The sequence below is a fragment of the Bos mutus genome, chromosome 15, assembly GCF_027580195.1.
Source record: "Bos mutus isolate GX-2022 chromosome 15, NWIPB_WYAK_1.1, whole genome shotgun sequence".
Classification (NCBI taxonomy): domain Eukaryota; kingdom Metazoa; phylum Chordata; class Mammalia; order Artiodactyla; family Bovidae; genus Bos; species Bos mutus.
In genome coordinates this window covers 40,769,113-40,788,609 of record NC_091631.1, presented here as the reverse complement: position 1 = coordinate 40,788,609, position 19,497 = coordinate 40,769,113, and the positions used below count along the sequence as shown (strand labels likewise).

Below are 19,497 nucleotides of genomic sequence, written 5' to 3'. Positions count from 1 at the left end.
TCTGAAAACTATTTAAAGCATCTAGTAATTACAGATAACTTGCCTCAAGTATTCTAAAAACACATTAAACATATAACGTAAAGGTACTTTAGAAGGTACTTGTTATACAGTTTTATCATGGAGGAAAGCTTTTGTCTCCCTCCTACTGATCAGGACTCATATTCAGTTTACTGCCATTCTTATAGGACTTTCTGCTAATTTTTTTCAGGATACTAGGCTGTTGATGATTACAATAATATACACACAAACACACTCTTTTCTCTCTTCTTAGTGATTATTTTCCATACTTACCTTGCCACTAATGACTTCTTCTACTCGCTCCTGGGGTGTCTGTCCAGCTTTCTGCCTCACCAAAACATACACTGAATTCACTTTAGGACAAGACCTCAGCAACTTTTCCAGAAGTACCTTCCCTAGGAAACCAGTAGCTCCAGTGAGGAGGACATTCTTGCCTTCATAGTATTCTGGGATGGAAACCATTCTGATCCTAAAAAAAAACATGACAAATAAGTATCAGTTCAAAGATTTATGCTAATTGTTATCTACTAAAAATCTCTTGGTATTCAAGTATTTTAAAGGACAGGCAAAAATCCAAGATGAATGTTAACAAAACAGAACACTATTAACTTTTGGTTCATTGTAGTAAGGTAGAAAGTACAACAAACTGCAACACTAGCTTCTAAACCTTCTTCCCCTGGATCACCTCAGTCAAGTCACTCACCTTCTCTGGGCCTGGGTTTCTTTAACACAGCTTGAACCAAGTGACCTATAAGAATTCCTTCAGCAATAGGAACCAAAATCTTCACTTAAACCTCAGTTAAACTCCAAACACAAATGAATGGTATTTCTCTGTCTCCAAAAGTATTTATAACACCAAATAGAGGTCAGCAGCAAGACTCAATTCCTTAGCTTGTATAACATGGTGAGGTGTCATATTCACCTATCATCACCAGTTGAAACAAGAGGTAACACCAAGTCCTTTCTTTTATATGTCTGTAGTGATAACATATCCAAAAGGTACTTAAGTCTCCTTTTAAAAAAAGTCCTAGTAAGAAATATATAGGCTGAGTTATCTTCCTTACCCAAATTCCACTGAAACAGGAGAAAACAGAGTGAGTATGCTAAGAGAACAAACAAATAAAAGAACCAGAGTTAAGTGGAAAAACCAAGATGCAGAAAGATTCATGCAATATGTCACTATTTAAGGTTCAAACATATTTAAAAGAATGCCATTTATTGTTTAGAAATGCACACACATGATAATCTTTATGGGTGCATTAGAGACAGTGTAACACAATCAGACAAGAGAATGAGGAGCTTCAACTGTATTTGTGTTTTATTTAAGCTAAGAAATAGATACATGTATTTTACCCCTAAATTTCTCACAATTATAAAAAAATTAATTACATTCTGAAAACTGATTAACAAGCAGTAAGAAAAGAAGGAAGATAGGAAAAAATAAATGAGACTAAAATGATAGAAAAGTCACAGCAGAAGAAATAAAACCTAAGCAAAACAAACATAGGAAAGGACCAAAATGAGGTAAGAACTATCTCAATCCTCTAAAGAGAAAAACCCAAGTTCAGGATCAAGAAGCTAAATTAAAGCATAGAGTAATCAAGGTAACTAAAGGTTGCTCAGAGAAAAGCAGAGCCACTCCCAACAGTCTTACTTCCTCTATAAACTTTGGCTCCTGACTTAGTACCCAGAACTGCTGAGAACACCCAGCACGGGCACCAGGGATGAAAGAGAAGGAAGGCTGAGCTTGAAGCCGCTCTTAACATCCACAAATGCAGGCAGGGAAGACGGGGCATTGAGAGAAACAAAAACAACCAAAACAAAAGAAGTCTTCAGAGCACTGGATCCCCAGAAATAAATTTTAGGTCCCCAGGCTATCTGAATGCTGCTGGCCCTTAAAACAAATTCATACAGAGCTCTCAGTAATTCCACTTGGAGAGAAAGCTCTCTTGGAAAAACAGACTTCAGAAAACTGAGAGGAAGCCAGTATCAGCTACCAAAATCAACCATTCTAGTCCTTCATAAATATGGATAACTAAGGATCATCAAATATTTAAGAAAATTAAGAAGGACCAACATGAAAAGCAACAGAATCAATCACAAAGAACACTAAAGAAGTAAAAAATTAAAAGAAAATTTAAATTCTAATAAATACCCTCTAAGTCATTCAACAAGAATACTGCCCATCCATCAAATAATAAACTACTATGAAAAAGGAATACAGAATAAGAAAGCACTGGAAATCATAAATGCAAATGTGTGTAGAAAATTCAATCAATACGTAAGTAACTATCAGAATTACCAAGTGAATTTAAAAGGTCACCAGTTATAAAGTTTATATATATATATATAAAAAGTGCATCTCTATACACCAGCAAAACACAGGAAACAAAGTTAAAAAAAAACTATACCACTTATAATACCATACAAAAGCCCTGAAAATTATGGACAATAACAACTAGCAATTGATAAGGATATAGAGAAACTAGAACTCCTGTACACTGATGAAGAGAATGAAAAATGATTCAGCTGATGATAGGAAAGTTTGGCAGTTTCTCAAAAAGTTAAACACATACTTATCATGACTCTGCAATTCCACTCCTAGGAGGTGGTTGTTTAGTCCCTCAGTCATGTTCAACTCTTTTGACCTAATGGACTGCAGCACACCAGGCATCCCTGTCCATCACCAACTCCTGGAGCCTACTCAAACTCATGTCCATCGCATCGGTGATGCCACCCAACCATCTCATCCTCCGTCGTCCCCTTCTCCTCCTGCCTTCAATCTTTCCCAGCATCAGGGTCTTTTCCAATGAAATGTTCTTCACATCAGGTGGCCAAAGTATTGGAGTTTCAGCTTCAACATCAGTCCTTCCAATGAATATTTAGGACTGATTTCCTTTAGGATTGACAGGTTAGATCTACTCGCTGTCCAAGGGACTCTCAAAGAGTCTTCTCCAGCACCACAGTTTGAAGGCATCAATTCTGCTCTCAGCCATTTTTATTGTCCAGCTCTCACATCTGTACATGACTAGTGGAAAAACCAGAGCTTTCACTACATGGACCATTGTAGGCAAAATAATATCTCTGCTTTTTAATATGCTGTCTAGGTTTGTTGTTGTTTTTCTTCCAAGGAGCAAGTGTCTTTTAATTTCATAGCTGCAGTCACCGTTCAGTGGTTTTGGAGCCCAAGAAAATAGTCTGTCACTGTTTCCATTGTTCCTCATCTATTTGCCATGAAGTGATGGCACTCCTAGATATATACCCCAAAAGAACTGCAAATAGGTACTCAAAAAAGTACATGTATACATCTGTTTACAGTAGCAGTGTTCACAACAGCCCAAAAAGCAACAAATGAATAGATCAACAGATCATGCTTTATACATAGAGTCTACTCATTCACAAAAAGGAATGAAGTATACTGACATGTACTACACAATGAGGATGAATCTCAAAAACATGCTAACTTTAAAAGGCCAGATATAGAAGATCACATACTACAGGATTTCATTTACATGAAATAACCAGAATAGATAATCCATAGAGACAGAATGCACACTAGCAGTTGGCAGGGGCTGAAGGGTGAGAAACCTATATGCAAGTCAGGAAGCAACAGTTAGAACTGGACATGGAACAACAGACTGGTTCCAAATAGGAAAAGGAGTACGTCAAGGCTGTATATTGTCACCCTGCTTATTTAACTTATATGCAGAGTACATCATGAGAAACGCTGGGCTAGAAGAAGCACAAACTGGAATCAAGACTGCCGGGAGAAATATCAATAACCTCAGATATGCAGATGACACCACCCTTATGGCAGAAAGTGAAGAGGAACTAAAAAGGCTCTTGATGAAAGTAAAAGAGGAGAGTGAAAAAGTTGACTTAAAGCTCAACACTCAGAAAACTTAAGATCATGGCATCTGGTCCCATCACTTTACGGCAGATAGATGGGGAAACAGTGGAAACAGTGGCAGGCTTTATTTTTGGGGGCTCCAAAATCACTGCAGATGGTGACTGCAGCCATGAAATGAAAAGATGCTTACTCCTTGGAAAGAAAGTTATGATCAACCTAGATAGCATATTGAAAAGCAGAGATGTTACTTTGCCAACAAAGGTCCGTCTACTCAAGTTTTTCCAGTGGTCATGTATGGATGTGAGAGTTGGACTGTGAAGAAAGCTGAGTGCCGAAGAATTGATGCTTTTGAACCATGGTGTTGGAGAAGACTCTTGAGAGTCCCTTGGACTGCAAGGAGATCCAACCAGTCCATCCTAGAGATCAGTCCTGGGTGTTCATTGGAAGCACTGATGCTGAAGCTGAAACTCCAATACTTTGGCCACCTCATGCGAAGAGTTGACTCACTGGAAAAGACCCTGATGCTGGGAGGGATTGGGGGCAGGAGGAGAAGGGGGCGACAGAGGATGAGATGGCTGGATGGCATCACCGACTCGATGGACATGAGTTTGGGTAAACTCCAGGAGTTGGTGATGGACAGGGAGGCCTGGCGTGCTGCGATTCATGGGGTTGCAAAGAGTTGGACACGACTAAGCGACTGAACTGAACTAAAGGGTGAAGAGAGTGGGCAATGGAGGAAAACTACTTAAGGAGCTTTACTCTGGAGAGACAGAAATGTTTAGGAACTAGACAAAGGCAGTAGCTGCACAACATTGAATGGAATAAATGTTAGTGAATTTTTCATTTTAAAATGATCAATTTTATATTATTTGAATTATACTTTAATGAATTATTTTTGAAAATACCAAAAATTAGAAGTAAATGTAAAAGATACTAACTGAAAACTAAAAAATATTGAGAGAAGTTAAACAATACTTAAATAACTAGAAAGATGTGTATACTATATTCCTCAGATTCAACACATCAACCAAAGTTTAAGCTGTTCTTGTTTAGGTATAGAAACTAAGCCTCTAAAATGATACAGAAATGCAAAGGGCCAAGAGTAGCCAAGACAAGCAATGAGAACAACAAAGCTAAAGAACTTACATTATCATGTATTAAGATGTATTATTAAGCTACAGAAACATGGTATTGGGACAAGAAGAAAAGACTACAATATATCATCAGATCAGATCAGATCAGTCACTCAGTCGTGTCCGACTCTTTGAGACCCCATGAATCGCAGCATGCCAGGCCTCCCTGTCCATCACCAACCCCTGGAGTTCACTGACACTCACATCCATCGAGTCAGTGATGCCATCCAGCCATCTCATCCTCTGTCATCCCCTTCTCCTCTTGCCCCCAATCCCTCCCAGCATCAGAGTCTTTTCCAATGAGTCAACTCTTCGCATGAGGTGGCCAAAGTACTGGAGTTTCAGCTTTAGCATCATTCCTTCCAAAGAAATCCCAGGGCTGATCTCCTTCAGAATGGACTGGTTGGATCTCCTTACAGTCCAAGGGACTCTCAAGAGTCTTCTCCAACAGCACAGTTCAAAAGCATCAATTCTTCCACGCTCAGCCTTCTTCACAGTCCAACTCTCACATCCATACATGACCACAGGAAAAACCATAGCCTTGACTAGATGAACCTTTGTTGGCAAAGTAATGTCTCTGCTTTTGAATATGCTATCTAGGTTGGTGGACACAAGTAGTACTAATCAAAAAGGAAAAATGTTGACAAACTGGAAACCACTAAAACTGAGTTCATCTCACACCACTATTAATAGAGAGAAAAGGCAAACCAGGTAAAAGATATTTGTAGTAGCATGCATAATGCAATTACTACCCAGAATATATGAAGAGCTACAAATTCAGTAAAAAGAAAAGAAAAATGGGAAAGGCCTGAAGAGATAATGAAGCATAAAGGAGATCTTCACTTGCTTCAGACGTTAGTCAACAAGTCCAGGAAGCACAGAGAGCCCCAGGCAGGATAAACCCAAGGAGGAACACACTGAGACACACAGTAACAAAACTGACAAACATTAAAGACAAAGATAAACTATTAAAATCAACAAGAGAAAACAACAAATAACATACAAGGAAAGGCCTACAAGGTTATCAGCTGATTTCTCAATAGGAACTCTACAAGCCAGAAAGGAATGGCACAATATATTTTAAGTGTTGAAAGGGAACAACCTACAAATAAGAACACTCAGCCAGACTCTAGTTCAGATTTGGTGGAGAAATCAAAAGCTTTACAGACAAGCCAAAGTACCACCAAACCACCTATAAAACAAATACTAAAGGAACTTCTTAAGGCAGGAAACACAAGAGAAGGAAAAGACCTACAAAAAATAAACCCCAAACAAATGAAAACGGTAATAGGATCATAAACAGCGATAATTACCTTAAATGTAAATGGATTAAATGCATCAACCAAAAGACACAGATTGGGTGGATGAAAAACTTGCATGCATTCACTTCCACTTACCACATCACTCTATTTAACTCCCCAAACTGTATGTAGTTATTTTACATTGTTAGGTTAATCATGTTTCCATTATGGCTTGCAATTGTAATGATCTTTTTTGTCTGGCTATTGATTGTGAAAACTGATAAACATCTTTTACTTCTGAGATTATGTCACTATTATTCATTTTACTAACACTGTATCCCTGACTGGTTAACAGAAAATAATAGGATTCTATATCACTAAAACTACCATTTAATAGAAAAACCTGTAATTACTTTTTAAAACCCAGATGCACATTAGAATCACCTTGGAATTTTTTTTTTTTTTTTTAATACAAATGCCACAGGTATTTTTTTTTCTCCAAAGCTCCAGATGTGATTCTAATGAGCTGCCATGTTTAAAAACAACTGGACTATATGATGATCTTTTACTTTTATCTAGTTGGTCTCACTTTTCCTATTTCGTATTAAGTACTCCCATTTCATTTAGTTTATGTTTTCCAATTTCCCTATCTCTTTTTTGTTGCTCTTTCTCAAGTTTTTATCAAGTGTAGAAAAGCTTCTGATACATATAAAAAGAGAGTGTATGTACAAATGTACATATTATAGAAAACTTTAAACTTTTGCTTACCTAAAAAATTAATGACATTTTGGTTCCACCTGTCTAAGCAGGAATAGAATGCCAGATTTCTAATTTATATTCACTCAAAACTTTTGATATGGTGGATTCATTCTGGCATCCAGCATTACTGCTAGAAGTCTCTAGTCCAGTTATTATTTTAGAGATTTTTTTTTTAATTTGAATGAGGCTTGAAATCTCTAATCCAATTCTGAAAACATAAAGAAATATTGTGTTGTAAAAAACAAAATAGGAAACATGATACAGTATTAACTAAGGTACAGATTTTGTTCAAATTTCACAAAATTTTATGCTAGTGTCCACTATTTGTCTTCATACTTTCAAGATTCTACATTATATTTAGTTGCAACGAACAGCTTCAGCTGCATGCAACAAATACTGATAAATTCTCTTTTCATTTTTACTCTATTACAAATATTTTCTACTTTTCCTTGTAATGGTTTCTTAGATACATCCATCATTTAAAAGAAGACATTAAATTTCCAAATACAATGGGGTTTTTTAATGTCCTTGTTATTAATTTCTCATTTAAATGCTTTCTTCTTCTCTGCAATCATCCTCTGTTTTTTCCAGTCTTTTAATTTTATCAAAGTTTTCAATGGTTAAATCAAAGATTCCTCTGGGTAAATGTCAAACTGCACTTGAAAACATGTAGGTTATTTCCAACTATCTTTTGATATTGATTTCTAACATAATTCCACAGTGATAAGAGAACAAACTCTGTATGATTTCAGGACCTGTAGACTGTGAAATTTCTGCACCTTGTTTTAGATCCCTTGTTTTAGTTTCAGTGTTTCCTGGTTTATAGTCTGTGGGAACTTGAACAGAATGTGTATCCTGTTGTGTGAAAATTGTATAAATCTTAATCATGTTGAATTAGTTCACAGTGCTTTTCAAGTCTACTATATCCTTCTACTTTTCTGTCTATTTGTTCTATTAATTTTTGAGAGTCTGATATTGAAACTCCAACTAAAACTCTTAATATCTACTTTAAAAATAACTGTAATATATAGTGAAGCTATATGTAACTGTTTTCTGTATTTTCCAAGTCTCCTGCAAATGTGTTATCACACTTTCATAATTTAAAAAATAAAGAAAGATCAAAATTAAATAAATAAAAAGACTATTTCAAGACTTTGCCAACCCCAAATCTAATTAAAACTACAGAGCATTAAAGTTGTCATAGGGGAGAAAGGAAGAATAATTCTGCATCAATACACCTAACAAATCTGGTAAATACTAATAACAACTACATACTAAATATATGTTAAACACAGTGTCCTGAGCACATGACCTAGAGCAAGTTATCTAATTCTCTGAGCTTCATTTCCTTCCTTTGTAAAAATTTGTTCAACAAATATTTATTAAGCACCTACCAGATACCAGGCACCAGAAAGTTTTCCAGAGGTGTACACTTGCGTTTAAGACAGAAAAAGATACTAAGCAAATTTTCCCTTTAATCACTGAGGACTTATAGCCTGAATACATGCTTGGCTCAACCCTAAAAAAATCACATCTAAGTACTTTCTTCCTTATCTATCAGGGAGAACACCCTCCCTATAAAGCCTAAACAGCCAGTTTGTTAACATCAAATAACAAAAATTTTTACCAATCTTAATACTCTCTCCTTAAGAGTATAAAGACTAAAAGAGCTATAAAATGAAACTGCTTATTAGTTTCAGGTATTTAGCTTAAAACTATCTGCACGTGATTTTATCTTTAGGGTTTTCTTCATGGAAGAACGAACAGACTTCCACAATTCCCCAACTTTATCACAATGCAACCACAAACTTTACAAGCACCAAGTATTTTTACACTCTGTTTCCAGGTATTCTTGATCCTCCACCCACCAATACACTTTACCCTATTTAAACTTACTGGCAAAGCCAGTACAAATGAGAATTTTTTTAAGCAAAGTCTTAGACTGATCACATTTTCCAGAGTCCTGTCAGTATGGCCAAAAACTACCGGAAAAGCAAAAGCCAGGAGAGAAATGCTGCCAATCCTTCCAGAACATGCAGTTTAGATTCTTACTATGTGATTTTACTGAAATGAAAAGATATCTAATGCTCCTATGATCCGTTGAAAAGTATCTGAAGCACTGCAAGAATGAGAAAAGCAGCAGTATTATTTCCATGTGCCAGGGCAGAGAAGCAGTGAAACATGACTCATATTTATTTTCACTGTTCTTGAACTGTCTTAGGAAAACCACCGAGCAGTGGCAGCTGGGTATCTTCTTCAAAAAGTACCTTATCCTATGGTTCAAAAGTTAAAGAGGCAGAAATCTTTTGGAAGACCAGCAAAATGATGGGTACCAAATATCACAATTACTTTCAAGGCTTTCTTGCTAAAGTGGGTTTTGCTAGTGGGTTTTATATTATGCATGTAAACTTACATTAAGAGAACATATTACAAAGCTACTGAAACTAAGATACATTCACTTGCTAGAAGTTCAAGTCCAGGCTCTGCCACTTTGAAGCCATGAGATCCTAAGATAAAACTACTACTCCGAACCTGTTCCCTTATTCATAAAAGGAGAACACGCAGGCCTCATGGGCAAAAAGAGACTGAAAGGGAAACAAACAGAGAAACCACAGATAATTCTAAGACAGCACCCACCAATCAACATAAACTGCACCTTTGAAAAATAACTATTCTCTTAATAAAAGTCCCAATATTAATGAAAAGCCAATCATGTTGTCTCATTACTTTTAGAAACCTAGTTAAGATAAAATAATTAGGTAAGTTTTCTCTCATTTTCAACTTGTAAAAAGTTATTTAAACAAACAAAGCAATCAAAGTGAGAGATTGGGGTATTACAAAACCAAGAAAACCGTAAAAATCTACCCCCAAAAAGTAGCTCTTTAGTGCCAAGAAATGGGAGTTCCTTTGCCTATATTGGGCTTCCCTGGTGGCTTAGAGGGTAAAGCGTCCGCCTGCAATGCGGGAGACCCGGGTTCAATCCCTGAGTCGGGAAGATCCCCTGGAGAAGAAAATGGCAACCCACTTCACTACTCTTGCCTGGAAAATCCCATGGATGGAGGAGCCTGGGAGGCTGCAGTCCATGGGGTTGCAAAGAGTTGGATGCTACTAAGCGACTTCATTTTCTTGCCTATATTAAAGCTAAGAACAACTCAAATTAAAATTTTAACACATTTCAAGTAGTTGTTTCAGACACTTGCTAAGCAGAAAGACAAATGTGAACAGTACTTGGAGATTAGGATATGGTGCAAGGAAGGAACAAGGCGGATCCATGGGCTTGAAGTAAAGCTTTATAGAAGACTCACCAGTGATAAGAAAAATAAATAATTAAGGCAAGCAGGAAAAGGAGAAGTTTAAGCACTAAAAACTGTATCTCTCATGCTTTCAGATACAATTTCCTACAAGTCTTCTTAATAATTTTTCTTCCTTAATGCAGGTAGACTCTTTAACAGTTAAAACTCAAAGGCTGTAGACTTTACCAGTATTTCCCTGAAGGCCATTTCCAGAGGTACCCAACAAAGAGAATGAGAAAGGAAAAGGTCTACTGTCAAACTCAGAATTTGACTCACAAGGCCACCAAGGTAGGCTTAATTATTACCATTATCAGTTTAAATAAAAAGACAACATTCTTGGGTTAAGAAGTAAACACTTATCAAAGGTTAGTGGATTTATTTCCAAGTCTACTCTACCCGATCCACTGAAAGACTTTTCCTAAATATAATTATTTATCGGAATAAATTAAAAAAAAAAACCTCAGGGTAGTACAGGTAATAAGATAAGGCAGACAAGAAGCTCTGAGAGCATAAGGTCTTGCTTAAGATTGATAACAAAATTCAAACATGTTTCTACAAACACCTGTAACAATATATACAAATATCTATACCTATATATAAATATATATAAATACTACATACTACACTTAACTACCTTTGAAAAACAGTGAGTTTTGTGTAATGGGGCATGGGCTCAGAAATTTGTACTCCCAAATTGTCACTAATGGCACATGGATTACTTTGAGCTGAAGGAAGTGAGATCTAACATACGCAGAAAGAATTCTTCTCAGACCTTCCCTCATTTGAAGCTCATTAAAAGCTTCTGCACATCAAAGGAAACTATTAGCAAGGTGAAAAGACAGCCTTCAGAATGGGAGAAAATAATAGCAAATGAAGCAACCGACAAACAACTAATCTCAAAAATATACAAGCAACTCCTCCAGCTAAACTCCAGAAAAATAAATGACCCAATCAAAAAATGGGCCAAAGATCTAAATAGACATTTCTCCAAAGAAGACATACAGATGGCTAACAAACACATGAAAAGATGCTCAACATCACTCATTATCAGAGAAATGCAAATCAAAACCACTATGAGATACCATTTCACACCAGTCAGAATGGCTGCGATCCAAAAGTCTACAAATAATAAATGCGGAGAGAGGGTGTGGAGAAAAGGAACCCTCTTACACTGTTGGTGGGAATGCAAACTAGTACAGCCACTATGGAGAACAGTGTGGAGATTCCTTAAAAACTGGAAATAGAACTGCCTTATGATCCAGCAATCCCACTGCTGGGCATACACACTGAGGAAACCAGAAGGGAAAGAGACACGTGTACCCCAATGTTCATCGCAGCACTGTTTATAATAGCCAGGACATGGAAGCAACCTAGATGTCCATCAGCAGATGAATGGATAAGAAAGCTGTGGTACATATACACAATGGAGTATTACTCAGCCATTAAAAAGAATACATTTGAATCAGTTCTAATGAGGTGGATGAAACTGGAGCCTATTATACAGAGTGAAGTAAGCCAGAAGGACAAACACCAATACAGCATACTAACGCATATATATGGAATTTAGAAAGATGGTAACGATAACCCTGTATACGAGACAGCAAAAGAGACACTGATGTATAGAACAGGCTTATGGACTCTGTGGGAGAGGGAGAGGGTGGCAAGATTTGGGAGAATGGCATTGAAACATGTGAAATGTCATGCATGAAACGAGATGCCAGTCCAGGTTCAATGCACGATGCTGGATGCTTGGGGCTGGTGCACTGGGACGACCCAGTGGGATGGAATGGGGAGGGAGGAGGGAGGAGGGTTCAGGATGGGGAACACATGTATAATTTTTTTTTAATAAAAAAAAAAATAAAGGAAATAAAAATTAAAAAAAAAAAAAAAAGAACATTTTTACATGAAAAAAAAAAAAGCAGAAACTTCCAAGAAATGAGGGCTGCCATAATGAGGACTCTCTGAGTGAGTTCTATGGTGATAAATAAGATGGAAAGTTAGCACCAAGATGCAAAAACTTTACTAAAATAACCCATATCTTCTATTGGTTTTCCCACATATTTACCTTCCCACGATATATTGCCCCTAAAGTCCAAACTCCTTTGTGTCTAGTCACGTCTCCATAATTTATAACCCTTTTTAATATGGTATATAAGCTCCCAAGTCTCAAAGTGTAAACTACCCTTTCGGGTCTTCACTTTTCTGTGATGCCCTTGCTGCTAAGTTGCTTCAGTTGTGTTTGACTCTGTGCGACCCCATAGACAGCAGCCCACCAGGCTCCCTGGTCCCTGGGATTCTCCAGGCAAGAACACCGGAGTGGGCTGCCATTTCCTTCTCAATGCATGAAAGTGAAAAGTGCAAATGAAGTCGCTCAGTCGTGCCCGACTCTTAGCGACCCCATGGACTGCAGCCTACCAGGCTCCTCTGTCCATGGGATTTTCCAGGCAAGAGTACTGGAGTGGGGTGCCATCGCCTTTCTTATGCAAATTAAAAAACATATGTATGCCTTTTCTATTAATCTATCTTTTGTCATTTTGATTTGCAAGCCTCAGTCATAGAGCATAAAGGGATAGAAGAAAAGTTTTTCCTCCCCTACATAAGCTATTAAAAAACCAAGTCTCTAGTGAGGCCATTTTCAGTATTCTATTGAATCTGGTCCTGTTATAAACTGTTTCCTGATAAGTAAATTAGGCTCACTTTGTGGAACAATCCTTTCAGACAACCCAGTGCCATAATGCAGCAGGGACCTGAGTCTGGCAGGGTTGGGCTAGAATCCAGGTGCACTCATTTATCTTGGGGGTGAGCTTACTTATCTGTTTGTTTCTGCAGTTTCCTCATCTCTAAAAACATATAGACAGCATATATACCTCCCACCCTTCACTTCATAGCATTTGTGTAAGATTAAGGCTGGGCACATAATTACACTTCTGTATTCATCTTTCCTCTACTTCTTTGTCAATGATTTCTCAGTATAGTCCCTCAACAATCAGTCTGATCTATTATATAATATTTCAGTCCAAAAATCATTAATTTATCTTTTTTTCCTGCAAATAATCATTTACTTATGGGCATAATTTTTAGACTAGGAAAAAAATTGTATTACCAAAGTAAAAGTCCAAGTGAAGTTGCTCAGTCATGTCCGACTCTTTGCGACCTGGTGGACTGTAGCCTACCATGCTCCTCCATCCGTGGGATTCTCCAAGCAAGAATACTGGAGTGGGTTGCCATTTCCTTCTCCAGGGGATCTTCCCAGCCCAGGGATCGAACCCAGGTCTCGTGCATTGCAGGCAGATGCTTTACCCTCTGAGCTATCGGGGCAGCCCAATTCATAGCTAATTTATCTCTGGATTATATACTATTACAGTCACATGCACATAAACTCATTTTGTAATTCTGAGAAGGAAATTAATGATTTTAGAAGGTTTAAACTAAACCTCTGAGGACTAAAAGAGGGAAGAGGTGGTTCAGCTTATATTGACATGAAACACAGATTCATGACTTATATTAAAGGCCAAGATGTAATATACTGTATGATATACCACCTTTTATGGGAAAAGAATGAAAAACTGAATGTATATGCTTACAAATAAATAAGATTTTTCTAGCAAAAAAAGCCAAAAACTTGGTAATAAAGGTTGCCTCATCCAGGGAGAACTGGATAACTCAAGAAGAGAAATTATAGACATTTGTTTTTCATTATATATCCAGTGCATGTGTTATATATTTTTAAAAACCACTATTTTTGTAAAACAGAAAAATGAGAAGGTACCAAAAAAATTTGAAAGAGTGTATTTTCCCATCAATTAGCCAGTCTCCATTACCTTTTGTCCTCTAACAATTTACAAACTCCCTTTCATCTGAGAGGGAAAAAAAAGTTTGAAAAATCTTTTTAAAGTGAAAATAGAAGAGTATCATTGTGTAAAGATACACAGTATTTACCTTTCTTCTGGTAATCTTTATTACCTGAGCTTTTCCTTTTTCTTTTCATTTATTTTTGGCTATGCACATTTTCATTTATTTTGGTCTTTGCCGCTACGTGAGTCTTTCTCTAGTTGCAGTAAGCAGGGGCGGCTCTTTAGTTGTGGTGTGTAGGCTTCTCACTGCAATGGCTTCTCTTGTTGCGAAGCACAGGCTCTAGGGCTCCTGGACTATTCAGCACAGGCTCAACAGTTGTGGTGCACAGGGCTTAGCTGCCCCGCATGTGGGATCTTCCCAGACCAAGGATTGAACCTATGTCTCCTGCAATGGTGGGCAGACTCTACCACTGAACTAACAGGGAAGCCCTCCATTTCTTTATTAGATGGAAAACCTACTAGATTAAAAACAAGAAGGTGCTTTAACTGCGAAACTGCTGTTTAACAAGATTTTAACAGGCTGGATTTCCTAAATGGAATGTGAGAAATTCTTCCCCCATCAGGATAACGTTGATCTTTGGATCAGATACCCCTTTCTCCCATCTCTTGAGAGGACCTCTACATTCATCATGCTCACCAAGGAATCAAGTACACAAAAGTACCAAATACTGCAGTGAAGGTCTGCAGTGAGATTGGCTCTACCTGTATGTTTTTTTTCTGTACCAGTATTTACTGAACACAAACAGTAAAAGCTGCCAAAAGATAGTTGTAGTTCTAAGTTTTAGCTGCTACAAATTTGTTTAGAAAAACGAAGCACTGAATATGAAAGTCTCTAGACAATGTCCAAACATTCATTCCAGCTTCCTATAAATTTCCACCTCAGTTAAAGAAGGATCTGTTTAGCTGTCTTCCTCTTAAAAACTGACTCCTCTGTGCCTCTAACATGTCTACCAATGGAGACAGTGGGGAAAACATTAACCTACCAATGGAGACAGTGGGGAAAACAAAGAATAATCTACTTCATCTATCCTTCCATGGGGAGTCACTGATTGACTCCCAGTTAGGGACAATTCTGTGCTTAGCACAGTTACATCCAATGCTGTTTTGTCACATCATCCTACACCTCTAAGCTGGAGGACAACTTGGCAGGAGTACTCAAGGAAACTCAAGCAGCAGTAGATAGAATGCTGAACTAAATGGCCTTATAATATCCCTTAGATTCTATGACTGAAAAACAAAACCACAACAAAAAAAACTTCAAATATTCTTAAAAGGGAGGAATGAATTCCAAAATATTTTGAACCAAGAGTCAGCAAAGGTTTTCAGTAAAGGGTCAAGTAATAAATATTTTCAGCGTGTGGGCCATACAATCTTAGCAGCAACTACTCAATTCTGCCATTTGGGGCACAAAATCAGCCATGACCAGTAAGCAAATAGACATGGTTGTGTTCCAATAAAACTTTATTCACAAAAACAGGAAGACAGTTCGTAGGTTATAGTCTGCCCACTCCTGTTATTTCTAAATAAAGATTCTGAATATTTCACATTCAGAAAAATGAACTAAGAAAGGTTATCAATGGGAAACCAGCACAGTCTAAATATTCATTGCCTATGATTCCACTATTACTAGAGTTAATGTGCATATCATTAAAATGGACAGTAAATACTCGACTGTTACATCTTTTAAAAAAATCAATAAATGAATGCCAGGCTTCATTTATACAGATATGCCACAAACTAAATGCAAAACAAAGACATGACCGATAGCCTTTTTTAAGATAGACTAAAAATATCTTTATTTTTAAAAGGGAAGTCCATTAAGTTGTTCAGGGCTGAAGCCTGGGCAAGACTGTTTTGGAGAAAAGGCTACAAATGAAGAAGAGCACCCAGTATACAATCCAGTCATAGACTCAGAAACCCTAGACCACTACCATGTTGATACAAAAATCAAAATCTTGATACAATAATCAAAAAATAACACAGAAGGTAAAGAGGTCAAGAGCTAACCCCAACACTGCGGAAGATACAAAGTCTGTTTATATTCTGTGTAGAGCACAGGCTCAACAGTTGTGGCACACGGGCTTTAAGTAATAGGTCTAAAAGTACCTATTCTTTTCTACATACAAGTATTACATGGCTAAAGGAATGGGATTGGAAGCAGAAAAGAGACTAAGCACAAAGTAAATATTACCTAAGTATGAAAATTCCCCCAAAAGCTACACTGAGTTACAATGATGACCATGAGGATATCCCATATACATAACTTCTGCTTCTTCCTTATTGTTTTTCCATTTCATTTGCTTTCCACTAAAAGGGAAATTGAGATTAGGTATCTGTAACTGCTAGGAATTAATATCTTTCTAATCCAGAAGTTCATGAACAGGATTGCATGGAGGTGGGTATCCAAGAACACTTAGTTTCATGAAAAATACTTTTCTGAGTTTGTTTATATGTGTGTGTGTTAAAGTGTGCAATCCTATGCTTATATCTCTACATTATTCTAGAGGAAAAAATCCACTGCTTTTATCAGATTCTCAAAAGGGTCAATAAGTCTAACAGTAAAAAAATACTATCAAATTTTAGGTATACTATGTGTGTATGCCAGAGGGAGGAGGACCTAAAATGCAGAGAACAGAGCTTCCTCAAGGTCACTGATTAAAAACCCCATTCACATATAATCTGGAGTGAAAAGTGAAAGTGTTAGTCACTCAGTCATGGCCAACTCTTTGTGACTCCATGGTCTGTCCATGGAATTCTCCCAGCAAGGATACTGGAGTGGGTTGCCATTCCCTTCGCCAGGGATCTTCCTGACCCAGGGATCAAACCTGTGTCTCCTGTATTGCAGGCAGATTCTTTATCATCTGAGCTACCAGGGAGGCTGGAGTAAAAATGTGTAAACGGTTTAAAACATAATTATACCGATCTCTCTCGAAGCCTGTTATGGAGCGAATTGTGATCCTCCTAAAAAGACATGTTGAAATCCTAATCCCTAGGATTTCGGAATGTGACTTATTTGGAAACAGGGTCGTTCAAGTATAATTAGTTAAGGTAATTGATATAACACTGGAGCAAAATGGGTCTCTAATTCAACATCACTGGTGTCCTTATAAGAGGAGAGGCATTTGAAGACAGAGATACACAGGGAGAACTCCACCTGATAACAAAAGCAAAATTGGAGTTACACATTAGAGCTACAAGCGAAGGAATACCAAAACTGCTAAGAAAAAATTAGTAAGAGGCAAGGAAGGACTCCTTACAGGTTTCAGACAGACCATGGATTTTGGACTTATAACCTCCAGAACTGTTAGACAATAAATTTCTGTCACTTTAAGCCACCCAATTTGTAGTACTTTGTTACAGCAACCCTGGGAAACTAACAGAAGGTCAAATATCATAGTAACTAAAATTAAAGTACAGAACAAAAGGCTTTCTAAAGATGATCATGTGTCCTTATGACCTAATAAACACATCACGGGCACTTTCCAACAAACATGACAGTGTCAATTACCAAAACACACTCTATTAAATAGTTAATTAAGAGATGGAATGGCTTTTCTAAATGGGTACAGGCAAGAACAGAAGAAAAAAGTTTTATGTATCAGAGGTAAAAGACCAAAATAAAGTTAAAGATCAGATCCCAGAACAAATCAATGGGATATATCACTGACTGTTCATCTAAATACTGCATACAGATAAATAGTGTATATTGATAAATTTCAGTATACAGTAGCAGATTCAAGGAAAGCAGTGTTCTGATTACCTACTGCTATATAACAAAATCACACTAAAACTTAATGTCTTAAAACAACAATAATCATTTTTATTTTCTCTCACTGTATCTCAAAGTTAGGAATTTGGGAAGAGCTCTAATAAGCAGTTTTAGCTGAACAGTTCCAGCTCCTGCTGTTAGAGTCATGTAGTCTGTCCACATGAGGCAGTCTAGGATAGCATGGCAATCCCAGGCTATACAGCTTAAAGGCTGCTGAAGACTTCAAAACCAGTATTTTGTTGAGTTGGATAGGGAGCTCACCTTTTCTGACCACACCTTATTGCTCACAAGTGAATCACATGATCACCCAAATTCAAGGGAAGGGGGCATAAAATGCCACCTTAGGATGAAAGAATAATCAAGGGCACACTAAAAGAACATATGAGAAGGAAGATATTGTTACAACTACCTTCAGAAAATACAATCTGCCACAGAAAATATGGTAAAGTGACTCTTGAAATGGTCAACCATTTGAAACTGTCCCTCAGGTTAACAAACTGATGACTAAAAGAAATTCTTGAGCTTGTCTTACAGAACAGCAACTAAGGGAACACCTTATTAAAAACCCTTCTGCTTGGAATCTGCTTCCATCGATCAAACTCATCTTAATTATTTCTTCTGACTCTTTAAACACCCCCTACAGATATACCTCTGTTGAATGGGTCCCTACTGTACCAGGGGCTTATGCTGCTTTTCAGAAACTTGGAGTCAGCTCTTATCCAGTTTAAGCTGGCTAAGATTTTTGGTTGGAACTACTGACACTAAAACTGGGCCTATGCAAGTGTCCAACAAATAATGTCAGAGGGCTCAAAAATCCACCCTTAGATCATACTAAGTGCCCCCAGTTTTGAACATGCACCTCAAGAAGCAGCATGTAACTTAGATACACCTGCAAAGAATACTGATTACCTCAGCTTTTCCCTATCAGCATTCACCTTTCCCCATGCCTAATACCACCCTGCTTCTTTATTCCATAAAGACTGCAAACCCCTTGCCTTCAGGGAAGCGAATCTGAGACCTGTTCTCCTACCTCCTCACTTGGCTGCTTCCTGAATAAACTCCTTCTCTACTGCAAACCTTTGGGTCTGTTGCAAGCATTTTGGCCTACTGCACATAGGGCAAATGAACCTGGTTTAACAGTACGTTTAATCCATGTCTGACCTATTTCATAGGAAATACTTAAGCCACCTAAAATGCCTTTTAAAAACATGGCCCATGGGTCTCATATTTTAAAGTACAGATGATTCTTGAACAACACAGGTCAAACTACATGGGTGCAATTATGCACAGATTTTTTTCAATAAATGCATACTACAGTACTGTGTAACACAGTCAGTTGAACCCGAGGATGCAGAACCATAGAGTGCTGTTTCTTAGTCACTCAATCGTGTCTGACTCTTGGCAACCCCACAAAGACTGTAGCCCACCAGGCTCCTCTGTCCATAGGGATTCTCTAGGCAAGAATACTGGAGTGGATTGCCATGACCTCTTCCAGGCAATCTTTTCAACCCAGGGATCGAACCCAAGTCTCCCACACTGCAGGCAGATTCTTTACCATCTGAGACACCAGGAAAGCAAGC

At 37.6% G+C, this 19,497-nt stretch overlaps 1 protein-coding gene across 4 annotated transcripts in view; it reads right to left on the bottom strand.

Moving 5' to 3' along the window:
- FAR1 (fatty acyl-CoA reductase 1) overlaps nucleotides 1-19,497 on the bottom strand; it is a 77,765-nt gene that overhangs the window by 42,448 nt on the left and 15,820 nt on the right. For all 4 annotated transcript variants that reach the window (XM_005905358.3, XM_070383982.1, XM_070383980.1 and 1 more), the window contains one exon: nucleotides 292-487. In XM_005905358.3, coding sequence (XP_005905420.1) covers nucleotides 292-480 — 189 coding nt within the window. In that variant the 5' untranslated portion in view covers nucleotides 481-487. The remainder of the gene's footprint in view (nucleotides 1-291; nucleotides 488-19,497) is intronic.